The sequence below is a fragment of the Hesperophylax consimilis genome, chromosome 17, assembly GCF_061612785.1.
Source record: "Hesperophylax consimilis isolate HC1 chromosome 17, BYU_Hcon_1.0, whole genome shotgun sequence".
Taxonomy (NCBI): Eukaryota; Metazoa; Arthropoda; class Insecta; order Trichoptera; family Limnephilidae; genus Hesperophylax; species Hesperophylax consimilis.
The window spans coordinates 34,517,974-34,537,765 of NC_142852.1; the positions used below are offsets into that span (position 1 = coordinate 34,517,974).

The 19,792-nt window shown below is 34.1% G+C and overlaps 1 protein-coding gene across 1 annotated transcript in view; it reads right to left on the reverse strand.

Annotated features, from left to right (window-relative positions):
- Positions 1–9,915, reverse strand: part of LOC149416482 (Kv channel-interacting protein 4-like) — a 56,858-nt gene extending 46,943 nt beyond the window's left edge. The window contains exons 1-2 of the mRNA XM_089642009.1: positions 9,912–9,915; positions 8,820–8,944 (exon numbers count right to left, since the gene is read on the reverse strand). Of these exons, the coding sequence (XP_089498135.1) occupies positions 8,820–8,944; positions 9,912–9,915 (129 nt within the window). The remainder of the gene's footprint in view (positions 1–8,819; positions 8,945–9,911) is intronic.
- Positions 9,916–19,792: the final 9,877 nt, after the last annotated feature.

Sequence of the window (19,792 nt, forward strand, 5' to 3'; positions counted from 1 at the left end):
AGAACTAAGATCCATAACAAGTCCAACAGAATTCAGGTCGAAACTAAAAACTTACCTTTTTAAGCTGTCATACCCATAAATTAAATATACCATTCCTAACAGAAAATCCAGTTATATTCAATTTTCCAACTATGCCCTTAATCCTGTATCTAAATTTCGCCAATAAACAATTAGATAATGTTAATTAAGTGTTAATCTCAAGTGACCTACCAGGTAAGTATTTTACTGTATATTATCTCCATATATAGTTAGTAATAACATAGATCACTGTAGAAATGTATTATAAGTTTATACAGCGCCCTTGAGGTGATTTTGCACAAAAACGGCGCTATACAAGTCATCCAATTATTATTATTATGATATTTTGTATGTACAGTGTTTAAATTAGTCGCTTTAATAAAAAAATATTATAAAAATAAATAAACTGCTGTAATGTCATCGAAATTCAGAATCACCAAATTTGATAGAATGCATTGTCATTAACGACGAGTCCATCTGCCAAGTTTCAGATCGATCGGAATCGGGAAGAGGGTTAATTTCAACTTGCATAATTTGCATTAAATCACGGAAACAAAATAAAATTCAAATATATATTTTTTAATGAGAAACCCGATCGATAATTGGTGGTCTATGATCGGGTCATACAATTATTCACATAAAATATACTAGTTTTTCTCCAGGATATTAAATCTAACACTATGAATGATCTGTATATTTATTATATATGCTAAACGGACAATCTAGGATATTATAATTCAGTATTCGAGTGAGAAAATTACAAGGGTTGATTTGAACACGGTTCGGGCTTAATTAATTGAAATCATTTCGCTGTTTTTGAAAATTTGGGGGGGAGGCGAATTGAGTTGAGTCGCGCAAACTGTAAATTCATTTCACAAACGAAAATATTACGTGATACTGTTTGCACTAACTTTACTGCTGAGTAGAAAATTTGTGGAATTGTAATATATTAGTTTAAAACTTATGTTTAGGAATATTAATTATCTGTACGAGAAATTATTTATTTGTACATTTTTATAAATGCTCGATTAATTTTAGCAGAGTAAGTAATGATATATTGAGATTATTTCTGACCCACTGACCCAACCACAAGACACTTCTGTCGCTGTAATTATTAGTGCTTGAGGGTCTTGTTTAATCAAATATTTATAAATAAATAAAGAATGAAGGAAATAAAGAAAGAGAGAGAAAGAAACATTAACGATAGAAAGGAAGGAAAAAATATAGTAAAAAACATAGAAAATAAATGCGTTAATAAAAAAACATTAAATATATAAGGAAAAAAAGAATAAAATTGTATTATAAGGAAACTAAGAAAATTGACATTAAATAAAGAAGGAAAGAAGAAATAAAGACAGAAAGAAAGGAAGGAAGTAAAAGAGTTACAAGAGAAGAAAAAAATGAGAAAGAAACAATAAAACGAAAAAACCAACAAAGAAAGTTAATAATGAAATTTGAAAGGTAGAAGGAGAGAAGAAAGAAAGAATGAAAAAAAGGGAAAGGAAAGAAACATATTTAAAAAATTTCATTTTAGATCATCATTGATTATATAAACCTTATCAGAAAAGAGGAGTTCTTGTGCCTGATAAGGGAGCCACGATTCTTACATAAGTTTTATTTTATAATAATATTTTTGTATAGAATATTGATGTTTCAATGTGATGTTTAATTTAAGTTTTTTTTTTAATTTTAATTTAATTTATTTGTTCTGATTGGTTGACAATACAGCGCAGTTCAGAAGGTAGATTTTTTTAGTTTTTTTATGGCTTGGTAAATATAATGGTATTGCATTTGTGTTGTTTTAAAATTAGGTGTAATAAATTGATTCCATTTCTCATTAGTTTGTAAAATTCTTGGTATTTTTTTATTTATTTTTTATTTGATCATTTTTTAATAAACTTAAGTGTACAATGTACGTGCCGCTAAAAGTAAAAAACGAGTTCCGGTACGATCAAGGGAGTTATATGGTGTGGTAGCACTCTATCCCCCATCCACGAAGAAGGTTCCCGTTTTTTCCGGCGTGCTTTTAAAGATATAAAAACTGAAATTTTCAACCACCAAAATTTTTTAGAACTGTCCAGAACATTCGAGAGTATTCGAAAGCATTCCACAACATTACAGAAAATCCCGGAACATTCTGTAATGTTCGGGAATAGTCCCAGATAATAATGAACTAAAAACGGGATTACAGGCCATTTCCTGATTATTTTTTTTAGTAAATTCGTAATTGTGACAACACATTGGCATCTCTAAATAGTATAAAACACTATCCGCGTCTGTCTGTTTGTGCGTTTAGTTCTTCTTAACTATGCAACGGAGTTCGATAGGGTTTTCACTAACATTAAGAGAATTTCTTCCGGGAGGTTTATATACAGGGTTTTCCAATAAGAGGTGTTATTTTGAATAGCCCACTATTTCGGTAGATGTTACTTTTAAAGCTGTCATTTTTTGACATTTGACAAGTCAAAACTATGCCATTAATAAAAATTGAACGATACACGCTTCAACAACGCATTAAAATTATTAAAATTCACTTGAGTGAATCAAATGCAAATCATCTTGAGTGATGAGGCCCATTTCCACCTCAGTGGCTTCGTCAACAAGCACAATTGTCGCATCTGGGGCTTGGAAAACCCAATAATTATTGTTCAAAGTCTCTCTATTCTCAACGTGTGACTGTTTGGTGCGGTTTATGGTCCGGCGGAGTCATTGGACCTTACTTTTTAGAAAATGAGGCTGGAGCAACAGTTACGGTGAATGGATTATGCTATCGAGAGATGATTAATGATTTTTTATGGCCAGAATTGGATGGTATTGATCTGGACAACGTTTATTTTCAACAAGACGGCGCTACGTGCCACACAAGCAACGAAACCATTCATCTTTTACGATTGAATATCAAAATAACATCTCTTATTGGAAAATCCTGTATATAATACATGGATATAATATTTATTGAAAGTAGAGAATATTAACAACTCTCAAACGATAATTTTGAAGTAGTAATAGTACATTCAGAAAAATACACAGGAATTGAACCCAGAATTTTAAGATTGCAGGACATTGCCAAAATTTCTATTCCCAGATGAAACCGAATCTTTTTCTGTTTATAATTTTCGTTTAAGAATCGCTTATCTTGTCTACAATGAGTAATTTTTTATGTACGCACGTCTGTACTCAGTACCAGGTTTGAATAATCAAATGGTCATTTCGTATCATTCCCAAACATGATGGCATATCTCCATTTTCTTTTATGAGATAAATTATTAAAAGGAGAGAGGGTCATAGGGAACATCGGGAAGGTTCTCTCAGCGGACAAAGTGACCCGAATTTACCCCGGTGACTGGTTTATCCCTGTCTCCCCCAAAGGTAAAATTTGGTAAGTGAATACCTGGGTAATGTGTAGGTAAATAAAATAGGGTTGAACATTGCAAATATATATATATATTTAAAAGATGTAAGGTTAAAATATCGCGTAAAACTTCAATATGTGCATTGGTATATCTACCCTTTATATAGCCCTGTGAAGCGTCACTGAGAAAAAGTATTTGTCTACAGGCTTATAACAATTTTTTTTTTTTTTTTTGGTAAACTAATAATTTAAGAAAAGATTTTTTATGCAAAGGGTAACAATTATTTCTATAAGCAATAATTATTAGCCTGAAACTCAAGTCCCGTTGGCTTCATGTATCTTTTATCAGGAGATTTTTCAATGTGGATGAGTGTTTCAGGCTAATAATTATTGCTTATAAAAATAACAAATTTAAGTTCCAAAAAAATGTTGTTTTTGAAGATATTTTATGCCGAAACGTTGATTATATGAAATTCCCTCGATAGAAATAAATCACAAAGTAAGCTTCGAAAATTATTAAAAACACGTTCAGTTCTGTTATTTAATATGTTATGGGCATGAAAAAAATCACAGTGTATCTTTAAATGCAATTAAAGCATTTGTCGGGAAACTTTTGCTCTATGACTATATTTAAAACACCCAAAATTATTACTTACGTGAGATTTATTTCAATGCCGAAATTCTGAGACTAACTACCATATGTATTTCTCATTACCCAGAATACTAAATTGAGAGAAATAATAAAAAAAAAAAACAATTGGAGGATATCTTCTATTAATAACTAAACAAGGCAATTCAGTTTTATAGGTTAAACGTAACGTACGTTATAATCTACGCTTTCATAGATGGAGTTATTAAAATACAGTTTTTGCAAATCATACCTTAAGGCGAAGCTTAATGCCAAATCACTATTTTGATTTATCTTTATAACAAATTGGTGTACATTATAAATACCAAAAAACATGCTTTAGAAAAAATGAAAGTTTTCCTATCGTTTCGCTTGAGTAGAATACAAATACAAAATTAAATTACTCAATAAAAAATATAAATGCAAAATACTAAAAAATATTTTTTTTCAATAGAAATGTATGAACGCGTAAAGGAAACAACTTTAAAAAATACAGTATTATAGCTAAGATTATCTGTGACAGTTTCAATTGATTAACTTTTTTGCTTTCTTATAAAATTATTATCATAATATTTAAAAACCATTTTTTTGCTTGAAATCCAACGTTCCTAGACTCAGTTTGTCAAGCGATTTTAATGCCTATTACCTAAGATACTATAATATACACATATCTGGCTTGTAGCTTCCTCTTAAACGAATTATTTATTTGTGCCCGTACATACGCAATATGAGTATTTATAAATAACTAACTGTACCCCGCCACGCGCTGCTGTGGCGCAATCTGTCTGTTTATGTAGAGAAACAATAGCTTCAAAAGATGGCGCAGTTTATAAAGAAAACGACTTCATATTTTAAATCATAACTTGCAAAAATTGATTTTTAATAAAATAATTAAATTAACGAAATCTATGAAAGCGTAGATTATAACGTACGTTACGTTTACCGTTAACACAAGACTCTGATAACGGAGGTTTGCTCGACGCTCACATTTCAATTATTTCTGTTGAACGTATTACTAAAATCTCAAATGTTTCTAGAGAGATCTCTGCTGATGGAAGTTATTCATATTTAAGATTAACAAAAACAAGAACTTACCTTAAAAATATTTTATGTAAAAGGGTTTGAAAATTTTTTAAAACGTTTTTTCATTTGTAAAATTAGCGGTAAGCACCAAATTTTATTTTTCTTGTCGATGTATTAGTAACTTCTCGAAGGATCCCTCTAGAAATATCTGAGATTTTAGTAATGCGTTCATCATAAATAATTAAAATAAACCTCTCGGAAAGATTGATTTTCTAGGCCTGCTAGGGCAAAATGTCCTTCCATTACGCTGGGCCGCTCACCGAATATTGTTTTAACACGACTTAATCACTTATGTCGTTAAAATTCCAACTTTATTTTACAAATTTTGTATGGCAAATTCAACCGCAGTTCAAATATGTTTGTGCACGCCTGCTTCATCGTAGTTATGATTCTGGCTTTATTTTAGCGTATTGTCTCGTCTTAATAAATCAATGAATAAATAAACAAGCAAATTTAATATTGTGGCAACCCTGTTTTAAACTCTAGGCAGCTAATCAAAATTCGCCCCAAGTATATATATTAAAATATTTTCTAAGGATTATTTAATTTTCCATGCTGACGGATAATGGAATAATTAAGTAGGAAAGGATGAAGCCACTCGCCCAGAAATTCTAACATTTTGCAGCGTAAAACTTAGGTTAAATTAAAATCGCATTGGTGGGCTGACTACGGGTCTTACAGCTAATTAACACATTAGTGTTTAACCTCTCCAGCGTTTTGGGGTCATATTTGACCGGGCGTCCGTATTTTGTAAAAGAATTTTTATATTTTTTCTATAATAATAATAATATTTGAGAATTTTTTTAGCGCCGCTTCTGTGAGATATCACCTCAGGGCGAGTTGATGCAGGTATTACAAAACATATAAATATTACCAAAATAAAGTGAAGTTAAGTAAATTAAAATGAAGAACAGGAACAGGTGACATGAAGATAGAAGATGGAGACTCTGCAGCAAGAATTCTAGGTGGTGAAGAAACTGGATCAGCTGCTGCAGCGAGAGAGTCGGCCATTAGTGCCAGCACGAGGTTCATCATCCGTCCATGAATGTGTCTGCTGCCAATAAAGCGCTGACACCATATCCTCACTTAGATACCTGACCTTGGCAAACAAAGATAGAAGATGGAGACTCTGCAGCAGAATCTACCGCGTCCACCAACATTACCAGCACGAGGTTCATCATCCGTCCAGGAATGTGTCTGCTGCTAATAAAGCGCTGACACAATATCCTCACATAGATACCAGACCTTGGCAGCACCGCTGTGACGTTCAACAAAGATAGAAGATGGAGACTCTGCACCAAGAATCCTGGGTGGTGAAGAAACTGGACCAGCTGCTGCAGCGAGAGAGTCCACTAACAGTGCCAGCACGAGGTTCGTCATACATCCAGGTATGTGTCTGCTGCTAATAAATCGCTGACACCATATTCTCACATAGATAACAGACCTTGGCAAAGAAAGATAGAAGATGGAGACTCTGCAGCAGAATCTACCGCGTCCACCAACATTACCAGCACGAGGTTCATCATCCGTCCAGGAATGTGTCTGCTGCTAATAAAGCGCTGACACAATATCCTCACATAGATACCAGACCTTGGCAGCACCGCTGTGACGTTCAACAAAGATAGAAGATGGAGACTCTGCAGCAAGAATCCTAGGTGGTGAAGAAACTGGACAAGCTGCTGCAGCGACTGACTGACTCTCTCTGTAGAGACTACCGCGTTCACCAACAGTGCCAGCACGAGGTTAGCACGCGGAAATACGTTATTTTTTTGACGTTAGAAAGACAAATAATAATTCTTTCCAGTTTGCCTCAAAGATTTATACTGGAATCCATTAATAAAATCTTAAAAATAGTTAAAATGAATGATTTATACTGCGCGGATTTGTATCTAATGATTTAATGATTTATATCTTAACTTTAAAAAATATTTTTTTAATTATATGAACGAGATAAGTTACAGTTTTCTTACAAATTACCCAAAAAAACAAATGTGTTTATTAAAAAATTAACTAAAAATATATTGAGGGTTTTTGAAACATTTTTAACGTTTATGAAACTTATTAAAATGTGATTATTATTGAAATAGTAAGGTTTATTTTAAATGCAACTTAGTGTTTGGCTTGCGCTTAGGTTCCATCAGTCTGCCTACAGCTAATGATGTTGCTGATCTAAAGATCGATTATTTAAGCAATTTCAAGTTCTGTGAAAGTTTTTCTGTTATTCTATTAGTTCTGTTATTATTTCAGTTCTTAGTAACTTGCCTATAATGATATAATAAGAGAATTCATCAAATTTCAGAGTTGATTGCCTCAGACCAGTGTTTTCCAGGACGCATAGTTCAGAGATGTAAGGTGGTGCGTCTGTAGGAAGGTTTCTTTGGGCTGACTCGAGTTGCGGAATAAGCGGTGCTTACAGTCCTATTTATTTGACTTTTAAGCGATAAGTCCAGAATCTAGATTGACACCGAGAAGTTTGACTGTTGTTTTAGGGATAACATCGGTGCCAAAAATAGAAATAGGTGAATAATCTATGAAATATTGACGTTTGTTTGTGGCTGCTCAGAGAAGCTTAGTCTTAGATGGATTCAGCTTCAGCTTGTTTGAAGACATCCAACGATTTATTGCTTCTAGACATTCGGCCATACGGATTTTGAGACAATTAGTTTCATTTGGAGTGCAGTAAAAATAAACTTGTTGATTGTCAGCGTAGCAGTGAGACAAGATACCAAATGACTCCATTATTTTGATGCGATATTTTTTTTGGAAGAGAAGTTGGCCCAAAACCGATCCTTGGGGTACCCGTGAAGAAAGTGCTCCAACGCTGTAACTACGTATATTCTACTATAACTGTTGAACACTAGAATTTAATCTTCGGGAATGCTGTGTAGTGAGTCTTTTCAAGGGAAAGAAAGAGTGAACCTGGGTCTCATCTTGTAGGAAGGATGGAAACAGTCGCCGGTAAATAGCAAAACGTGGCAGAATGTCGCTAGCTTCTCGAAGCATCTTCCTTGAAAATATCGCCCGTTTCTGCACAGATTCAACGGTTTTAAATATATATTGTGGCCCAATGGTTGTGGCGCAAAGTGTCATGTATATTCTAAAAATAGACCAATGTTTGTTGTGCGCTTACGTCAACGAGCGGGAAGAGGGGTTTAGATAATATCTTAAAAATTCACTCTCTACGGCCAAAGAATCAGTCATAACTCCGCAATTGAAAGAGTTAAATCAGTTATTCGTGCATTGTCGTGTAGATCTTAAGGTGCTCTAAAAAGTAAAATGAGTATAAATATATTTAAGTTGTCGAGTGAAAAAATATGCCGGGCGACAGTTTACAAAAGTTTACAAAATTGCCCATTTCAGATAAAATGAATTGTATTTCACTGTTCTGTACTTAATTTTATTTTATTGTAAGATTCGCTGAAACAAAATAAATGCGTTCATGGATGTGATGTCTGTCAAATGTGGATGAGTGCAAGCGAGATGGAATGCTTGCAAGATCTTATAAAAGGCGATGCACCTTAGTTGTGTGCTTTTTTGCTACTAGCGGCTCCCCAATAAATACCAGTACATAGATCTCCTAAGAGTATTATTGCACACCACCCGACATGCTACAATAAAAGACAGGATCATACTCGGATACATTACAATGGAAAAGTGGCTTTCATTTTCCTTATAAATTATGCTCAGTGACGAACAAAGTAGCGGCATTTACTTTTTTTTTTAATTCGAAAAAATAACCTGCTTGAAGCCCCTGTAGATCAGCTTGATTTCCTTTTTCGTGAACTTGGTGATGGCGGCCAGTTTTGCAAGCTCCTCTGGTCTATGTCTCCCAGCGTGCATCACCAGCTCGTCCAGGTCTTCCTCTACAAAAAGAAAAGTGAACGATTACAATTACGATTATGTCCTCTTAAAATAACTAAAATTAGTTTTCACTGCTTTTGATTTTTAATGTTCCTCTTCTACAGAAGCTGGCGCTTGTGTCTAGAAGAGTGGTGAGCATCAAGGTTAAGAATATTTAGTGTTTGTAATTATGAATATTAAAATTTATAATTAATTAAAAATATAGTTTCATCATTTTCGTATTTTTACATTGAACTTCTTTTTAATTGCTTTTCTATTGTTCTGATATTTTCGGGTAGGCTATTGAAGTATTTTTTCCCTAGATATGTATAATGGATCAGAGATGTGCTTTATTTCAAATAAATCCATTTCAAATGGAAATGCAAAATGGGTATTTTCCATTTTGCATTTTGCATTTTAAATGCTTTTCTCAATGCATTTTCCATTTTAAATGCTTTTTTGCACTTCCTACTATCTCCACTCATCTTTTTTTCATAAGCCCCAAATATCAGTCGGTCCTCAACCTCGCTATGAGAGATAATTTACATTTGTCAAGTTGCTCCCTAGAAGCCCTGGCAATTGAGTGATACCATTACAAAAAATACTGATTCAAATACTGAACATGGGGCCGTGACGCTGTAATATTAAATGTTAGATGGCAGTTTCTATGTTTTTACGTTGGCAAAATTAGTCCCGCAAATTTTTTTGTGGTTTCATAATCTGTAGTCGTGGTGTTTTTCGATTTACCATCATGTAATATATTTGTTCTAGATTGATGTCCATTATTAAATGACAAAATCGTTTAAAAATTCTATAATTATTTTAATTGTTTGACCTGAGAAACCATTTTGCATTTTCAATGCATTTTGAAAATAGGTATTTTGCATTTTGCATTTGAAATGCTTTTCCAAAAACCATTTCGCATTTTGCATTTTCAAATGGAAAAGTTTTGACCCATTTCCATTTTGCATTTCAAATGGTTTTAGGTACCCATTTTGCACATCTCTGATAATGATGTTGAGAAAAAGTGGTGTTACATTTTTGTGTTGGAAATATATGTTTTCGATGAGTACGACTTTCAGTTAAAAAGCTGTGATTTTGTTTTTCTTTTATTATTTGAGTTATTATGTTTTTTTTGGACAAGATAACTAAATTTTAAAACATTAAATTCTTCAAAAATTAGGTGTTTTGGATAATCTCTTGGTTTTTTCAATATTATTTTTATAATTAGACGTTGTACAATTTTAACAGGGAGTAGATTTGTTTTGTATGCAGCTCCCCAGCTGATTACAGCGTATTGAAGATTTCATTGTACCAAAGCGTGGTAGACTGATGTTAGAATTTCCAATGAGAGAAAATTTCGAATTTTCATAAATATATAAATTCATTTTCTTATTTTGTTGACGTTTTGATTGATTGATTGGTTGATTAGTCAATTTTATTTTAGTGTATTAAGGAAAGCAGTTTTACAATTTTATATAAATAATTACATTTTACATGCATTTTTTTGCATTACCCAGTGAAGTTTTCACATAAAATTCTTGTTACCTACAGAAAAAACATAAATAGACTGAAAACATAAAAAATACCTTAGTGAAAATAACTGAGATATCTTATGCTACGTTTACATACGCGTATAACTGAACCTCAACTTATGGGAAAGGAACGAAGCAACGGCAAATGACGCGAAAAGCCGCTTGCAGTTGCTTTGGTCCTTTTCCGTAATTCGTGGCTCGGTTCGCGTTTAAGTTCGCAAATGTATACGTACCATTATATACATTATATCTTATATAGAGCAGGGGGAGAGGGTACGTAATTAACAATTTGATTTAATCTTCTCCAATAAGCATTTAGTAAACAATATATCTTCCTTCCTTCCTTCTATTAGGCCTGTTTCCAATAAACCCATAAAAAAATTCCCAGTTCTCCTTACCTCCTTACCACCATGCCAGTTGATGCTTTGTTTCTCCCGATTTATTGATATAACCCATTAGTCTACATAATTATCTAGCGGTTTTTCCATTACTTGTGCACTTATGTTAATGTATTTTATGACCGTCTTTGTGTTGTTTATATTTGTATCATGTTGTCTCCCTCTATATTTTGTTATATATATGCACACATTATGTACTTCTTGTTTAGTATTAATTTGTACCCTGATGATGCTTAAGTAAAGCGAAACCGGTCGGTTCTTAAATTAATAAATATCGTGGTTTTAAAACATAAAAGTATTTTATTTTATTAAATATGTCAAACCACAAAGTGATTGCTATCTACAATAATAATATATCTTTCTCTGGAAATATGTACGACTTCTTTGGTAGGATCACGCTAATGTCCCATAACGATAATACACTACAAATATTACGATTATGAACGATTACAATTACACACGATTACGATTATGAATGATTATGATAATATTCTCCTTCATTGACATTTAAAAAATGAGGCTAATGCACCATAACGACAATATGACGAAAACGATTATATTCTACATTAACGATTACGGCAAATTTAATGATTACGGTAATGTACCATCACAATAAAAATAAACTATAATGATATCGATTATGCACGATCACGATTATGTTCTCCTACATTAATGATTACTGTAACGTACCACCACAATAATATACTATAACGATAAAGGTTATGTACTAAATTTAAAGATTTTGCTAATGTACTGTAACGATAAAATCCAAATGATTACGATTATGTACTCATAAATTAACGATTACGTCCATAATTATACTGATAGTGTACCGTAACGATAACATACAAACTATTACGATTATGTACTCATACATTAACGATTACGACAAAGATTTTGCTAACCTAGCGTAACGATAATATACAAACGATTACGATTATGTAATAATAAACTAACGATTACGGCAAATTTAATGATTTTGCCAATGTACATAAACGATAATATACAAACGATTACGATTATTACTAATACATTAACGATTACGACAAATTCAAATATTTTGCTAATTTACTGTAATGATAATATACAAACGATTAAGATTTTGTATGATTACGATTAGATTTCAACAGTCAACAGTTCAGTAACTATAAATACAGAGATATTTAAAAGGTTATAGTACCCACTATTATTGTATGTTCCTATTTTCATAATTTTGTAATTACCTATTTTTACAATCTTTGTAATGTTTATGTTAAGTACGTTATGTTATGTTTATGTTAGGTATATTTATGTTAGGTTATTTTATGTATATTGTTTGTATTTGTTTATTAGAAAAAAATGTAAATTGTGTAAAGGCCAAGAGCCTTAATGGATTGAAATTGTTACATATGTACAAGAGTAAATGATGACATTACAATGCGAGTTGCTTGTATAGTGCCAGATTCATTAATCGACAAATCACAGAAAAGGAGACGGTTACGCCACCTCCTCGCTCCGCGCAACTCAGTTTGTTCGCCTTTCCCTAATGGGACTAAATATTCCAGACTTACCGTAAAAAATAAAAACATTTCTTTTGGTGACAAATGTAATGAATTTCTCGCTCAATTAATTAAAATCCGAAAATTGATTGATATTCCAACTAGCACTATTATAATGTGGATAAATGGAATGAACGCGGTGCTCCGAGCTAGTGGATTGGGTGGTAAAATGGGTGGTATTGCGATGGGTGGGGTGGGTGGGGTTGCTAATGGAGGGAGTTCGATGCCGAAAGCAAGATATACTGCGACGGACCGCGCAGCGTACTCTGAGCCATCCATCAATGTCAGAATGGGCTCCTAGTAAGCAGGTCTACTGTAATTTACTCAGCTGCAATATTAATTTTCTATTTCAAGAAGTAATCAAACACAACGTCATGTATTCGTCTAAAAGGGATCCAAATGATAATCTAGTCTCCTTCAACGGAAGCAATCTTCCGAACAGGCCTTCCATTGATATGCTTGGTGTAACTATAAGTGACCAGCTCAGGTACGGGGGCTCCATCGAAGCCAGAGTAAAGTTGGCCTCTCAGAAGCTGGGCGTACTGTACAGGGCCCGCAGATACTTTAATAGTACACAACTGCTGACCCTGTACAAATCGCAAGTGCGCCCTACTGTCGAATTTGGCAGCCATCTCTTGTCCGGAGCCCCTAAATACCTGAAAAAAACCATTGACTCTGTGCAAAAACGGGCGGTCCGTTTGATAGATTTCCCAATCTTAACAAACGAACTGCGAGTCTTTAGAGCACAGGCGTCAGGTAGGTATGCTGTCCTTGTTCTATCGGTATTACAATGGAAGATGCTCTGAGGAACTAGCGTCATTGATCCCTTCGGCACCGTTGCGTAGTCGGGATACACGCCAAACGCGCGCCCAACATTTGTACACGGTTGACACTTGTCACATGAGAACGGGTCGCTTCTACGATTTTTTTCTTAAGTTCAACAGCTCGGCTGTGGAACGAACTGCCGGCCTCTGTGTTTCCTCCCTCCTACAACATGGGACTCTTCAAGACCCATGTTCACTCCTTCCTCTCCACAAAAAGACCCTCCACACAGCATCCCCAAAGATGACATAGGCCCTGAGGGAAATTATTTTCTTCAGGGCCTCCTGTGTGGAGTTAATATAAAAAAAATTAAATTTTGAATCGGGCAACAAATAATAATACTCCTTATGTAGATGGCAATATGGTTTAAATTCGTCGCCTGTTTTCATTTATTGATGTTTTTTCTCTATCCTATGGGTCTCCCCAATCCAGGGGCTATTTTGGAGACCCCAGGAGACCCTTTGACCTCTTCAACTGGTCTCTTGACCCATCGCCTTACGCCGCAGTGGGAGGGATATATTCATATGTCCGTCACTCTTGTACACTGATCCCTAGTTTCCTACCCAACCCACATAACTTTTACCTTCATAAAACTTCTTCTCATTCTTTAAAAAAAAAATACTTTTTACAAAGCATCCCAAAACATGACATAAGCCCTGAGAGAAATTATTTTCTTCGGGGTTCCTATAAAATATTTAAAAAAATAAACATTTCCAAAAAGTGCGTTTTATTTTATTTTGCGAAGTTCTGGCACAAATATTTAAATGTTTTAAGATAATTTTCTAAAGAACTCAGTTTTCCACAGTATACAATAAAACCATAACCGAAAAGGGGTTCGTAAGTAGGACATTTTGAACTTTAAAGCAGTTTTTATAGGTCTGATACTTTATTTTTTTCTGGGCTTATAAGAAGATAAATAAAAAATTGCCCTTTCGTTTCAAAGGTCAGGATATGTTCTACTCGCAGTATTTAATTTAAGTTTTTAAAATATTTATAAATGATGAAATTTTCAAACCAAAAACACTTGATTAGACATTACTTCGTAGTGCTTTGCCTTACTAGAGGTACTTTTGCGGGCGCTTTTTCTTACAAAACTTATATTTGAATTTGAAGCCAAATTAACCAACCAAACTGAATAGTTTATTTTTTAATCAAAGGAAATAGTAAATATCTATGACAAATATGTGCTACTTTATTTATTTGTGTTTAGAATTATGAAATATAGGCCATTTAGAGGCAACTTTGGCAATTATTTGTGTTTAAAATTATGAAATATAGGCTATTTAGAGGCAACTTTGGCAATTATTTGGGTTTAGAATTATGAAATATAGGCTATTTAATGGCAACTTTGGAAATTATTTGTGTTTAGAATTATGATATATAGACCATTAGGAGGTAACTTTGGCAATTATTTGTGTTTATATTATGAAATATAGGCCATTTAGAAACAACTTTGGCAATTATTTATTTTAAGAAATATGAAATATTAGTCATTTAGAGGCAACTTTGGCATTTATTTGGGAGTTGATGATAATTATTTTAAAATATATTAATGCCTACGTACTTTGCAAATATAATGAAACATAAAATAAAAAATACTAATTTTTAAATAATCATTTTGATATGGTTATTTTTTTAATTAAATTATTACAAAAAACTTCGTTTTCACAACTTTTTATTTTATTTTTTATATTTACTCTGTAGGTAGGTCAAGATTTTTTTAAAATAAAAATAGCTCACCAAAAATTGTCAAAAGTACGTCTAAAAATATATCAAAACTTTAATGAACTATTTGAAACAAACGAATAATTGTCATCGACAACGAGTTTATTATTATGCCGAATTACCGAAAAAAACGTGAAATTCAAAAAGATGCAAATTAGACTAGATAAGAAGGTGGCTTGGGCATGTAGAGGAGATGAATGTAGAAATGAGAGTAAGAACAATTTAACATTCAATTCAATGGTAGAATAATTCAGGACGTCCAGGAAAGACTACAAGGAACGATCAAATTAAACAACACCTAGGTATAGTGCATGCGTGCAAGAGTATGTTTGGGTCGATGTATAAAGCTACAAGCAAAAATGTGTACATTCTTGGTATACCATATATTGTAGGTAATAGGCATTAAAATCGCTTGACAAATGGAGTCTAGAAACGTTCGATTTCAAGCACAAAACTGGTTTTTATTTATTTTTTAAATAATTTTATAAGAAAGCAAAAAAAGTTAATCAAGTGAAACTGTCACAGATAATCTTAGTTATAATACTATATTTTTTTAAAGTTGTTTCATTTAAGCGTTCATACATTTCCATTGAAAAAAAATATTTTTTAGTATTTTGCATTTATATTTTTAAATAAGTTAATTATTATTTTATTTCTATTCTAGTCAAGCGAAACGATAGGAAAATCTTCAATTTGTCTAAAGAATATTATTTGGTATTCATAATATACACAAATTCGTTATAAAAATTAGTCAAAATAGTGATATAGCATTAAGCTTTGACTTAAGTAAGGAATGTGTAGATCTGTGTCTTAGAAAATGAAATTTCAAAGCCTCCATGGATCAGTATTCTATGCAACTGGTACTAGTACAGTTCCGTATAATTGTGAAGATGTTAGCTAATCTCCGGTAGGTTAGAATATCAGAAGTTATTATGTAAGCGAAAAAAAAAACATTTTGAATAAAATATAAATTTATAAGGGAGTTCAATGAAGAGTGTACATAGATATTAGACAACATTGTTATTTAATTTAAAAACAAAAATGTTTTAGCCAAGTTTCAAACCAGCATACTGTGGCCCCTAGCGGTCGCAGCACCAAACCCAACATTTCAAATACACCCGAACACTGAACGCATTAACTGACAGAAAGGCGTCTTGTTCGTCTCTGTGAACTCGAATTTAGCTCGATTTTGTGTCTAATTTGAGAATTGTACCGCCTAAACTAAGATCGTGATTATTTTTGGGTTATTATACCGTGTTGCGCTTGAATAATATTGACTACATCGCAACGACCACACTCCACTGCCTTTCATCTCCGTTTCTACGGTGTTGTTATTCACCACCGATCATCTCCACTACAGTGTCGAGAATCGTTCCGGAGAGGTTCATCATCCAGTCTCCGCCCGCATTGCGTTGAGCACGGATTCACATCTCACTGTGATGTGACCAACATGCATTCCATCATGATGAAACTACTACACTGACTACTCAATGTAGACTCTGTGATGCTACAACATCTTAAATTCGTCTCTGCCCATATTCACTCACAAAGAGATGCACTAAAAAGGATTGCAAGGAGAATACATCACCCGAAAGTGAACTCTAGAAGAAGTTGGCAACACCCAAGGAAGATATGGCACGATCAAGTGAATCAGATGATTTGGTTAAGCAATGTCCAAGACAAGAGTAACAAAAGATCATCTTTAGAATTTACTTTATCATCTTCAAGATGCTGCTTGAAAGGTCTTTTTGATGAGAGGAAGAAGTGAACATGGGTCTCGAAAAGACGTATAGATATTGTAAGAGGGAGGAAACACAGAGGCCAGCAACTGGTTCCACATCCGAGCCTTTGAACTCAAGAATGAGCCGTAGAAACGAGCAGAAAAGACAAAATATGAATTTTTTGTTTTTTTATTTCCCAACTGCTCCTAACTGTCTGGAGCCAGTGAGACTATCACATCTGTAATTGGCGAATGTTAAAATGCTCAAAGAAGTGGGGAGTGGGAAGAGATGAGAAAGAGGATGGTGGGAAAGTACCTGGCTATTCAGATCTGGTCACCAAACACAGCCAAATCCATTTAAAGCAACGTTCCAATTCTGAATGGTGATCTTACACCAGGGCGATACTAAGAGTATCTTCCACCATGGAACATACCGCTAATATACTGCGCATTATTTTCAAAGAGTTATTTATGAAATAACACAAATTAATTAAATTAAATTTATTTAGAGACAGTCTGGATTCTCACTGCCTCTCACGATGCATAAGTGAAGCCTTAAAGAGTTTGCGATGTGTGAATGCGGTGCAATGCAGACAAGTGCTCAAAGAATGCCCGCTGCATTCATTCCCCGGCGGGATCAATTAAGTCCACAGGGCGACTTACTAGTCCAGAACCTTACCTCTAGATCATAGAAGCCACCAAATTGATAAATTTCCCTTACAAATCATCGTAGTTAAAATTTCTACTTATTCTACTAATATACAGTTCAGTGACCCCGACTGACTTGGCGCGGTGGGAGTTACTTTACAAGACTGACTGAAATCCACCCTTCGTAATTAAACATTTGGCAGTCTATCCTCTATACAACTGGGCGATTGAAACAAGTAATAGCTTACCGTTGATGGAGGTGAAATTAATTATCAATAGGATGACATCTATGTAATTAGGAGAAAGGCGAGATGATTAACAAGTGACACAAGGAAATATAATTACTGGAGTATTTAGTACTAGGCAGAGCTCGAATCAGGGCCGGCCCTGAAAGAAACAGCGCCTGGCGCCAGTGAAATTTTGGCGCCTCTTGACAAAACCAGTGAACGCCAATCACTAAAATCAATAATAATCGGATGATTTGTATATTTGTGTAGCGCCGTTTTTGTGAAAAAAAATCTTAAGGGCTTATGCTTCAATTGCGCCACATTGAGTCGGCCCTGGCTCGTATGCATGTCATCATGGAGTATTCGAAAAGAACGTTCTTTTAATATTGATGCCAGTGACCAAAGTTAGCAGTCCACAATGGAGTTCTGGTACCTACCCTGATGTATGGAAGTGAGGCATGGAACTGGCAGAGAAAGGATGGAAGGAGGCTGAATGCTGTTGAAATGAGATCCCTTAGGCGTATAACCATGTACAATCGTGTGAGAAATGTGGAAATCCACAGAGAATGCAAGTCTGAAGTAAGCGTAATGAGTAAGATTAAGAAAGGGACACTTAGATGATTTGGGCATATAGAGCGAATGAGCGAAGAAAGGAGTGTAAGGAGGATATATGATGCAAATGCGAATGGTAGCAGAAGTCGGGGACGCCCGAAAAAGAAATGCCACGATCAAGTGAATCAGTTACTAGAGTCGGGCCATGTCAAGAGTCAGAATAATAGAAGAGTATGTATGAGACGATGTATGAATGTGAATGAGGCAAGGAGTTTGTGCCAAGACCGAGTTGTTTGGCGGTCCGACCTCTCTGCCTACCCCTGCGGGGAAACGGCGTGATGGTTAGTTAGTTAGTGACCATAATTCTAAAATTAACGGAACTTTTGCAATAGAATATACTCAGGGCCGGTACTGTACACATGAAAAAAAAGTATTGCTGATTTATTAAAATCCTGTAAAAAACGGGACTGCAGGCCACTTCCTAAACAAATGTTAGTAATTTACAAATATATCGAAACAAGTAATTATGCACCTTCGTTTGCCTAGTTATAATGACGAAATTCGAAAATATAATATTTTTTTATGAACACGTGTTCCATTCGCATTAATACGTTTCTTTTTTACAAAAATTGAACATGAAACATCTCAATTCATTTGGTAAGGGCCTGCAGTCCCGTTTTTAACAGGAATACGAATGATTTGAAGCGATTACTAATAAATTAGTAAGTTGCACCGACTTGCAAAGGCGTTTTAATACCTAATACTGCGCCCTTAAAATTTTTGCTAACGCCATTCACCGTTTGGCACAGTTCCGTTCCCATTTATATCAAAAGCGCAGTATTCATAAGTATCTTAAAATCTCAATTTGGGAATTTGGGTACCGCCGCCCGGGCAACCATTTATTGGATAACCAACACCTCTGCCATAAGTCATCCCAAGTGGTTCCGTGGTTATTCGAGTGAGGTGTGATCAGGATGCGACGGCAGTGAGAGTGATATATTCATATGTCCGCCACTCCTGGACTCACTGATTCCTAGATTCCTACCCTATCCTCATACCTTTTTACTTTCCCAGTAGTTACTCTACTTCTTTTTGTTTTCTGTAAAAAAGACCCTCCACACAGCATTCCCAAAGATGAAAAACGCCATGAAGGAAATATTTTTTTAATTTTCAAAAGGTATTTAAAAAAAAAAATAATTAAATTCAAAAAGTTCAAAAAATAAAACGTTCAAAATTGCCAAGTTACATTACCATTTCATTACGGTGACATTTTATATTCAATTCATTTTCTATTTGAAAGAAACATACGTTCGCAATATGTCTTCAAATTAATTAAAAAAAAACATTTGATTAAAGACATTCTTGGATCTTCTGTCTTTTTCGTTTTCATACAAGGCATGTGAGAAGGAAGATTTTTATGAACGGCTTTTATGATGATCGGCAATGACTTGCAAACGATCTCTTCCCAGCGGGACTAGCATATATAAGATAACCAGAAGTTTCAATCTTGCTATTGCTACTAAGATCTTGTAAAAGATTATAAGAAATATTTCATTGAAAAACGTTGACCATTTAAGTTATCTAGATGTAAAAATTGATCAAAATTTAAAATGGACTGAACGTTAATTTAAAAAAACTAAGTTATTTCTTCAAAACCATCAAAAACAGACTTAATAATGATCTACATGGGTCTTTGCCAATCGCTC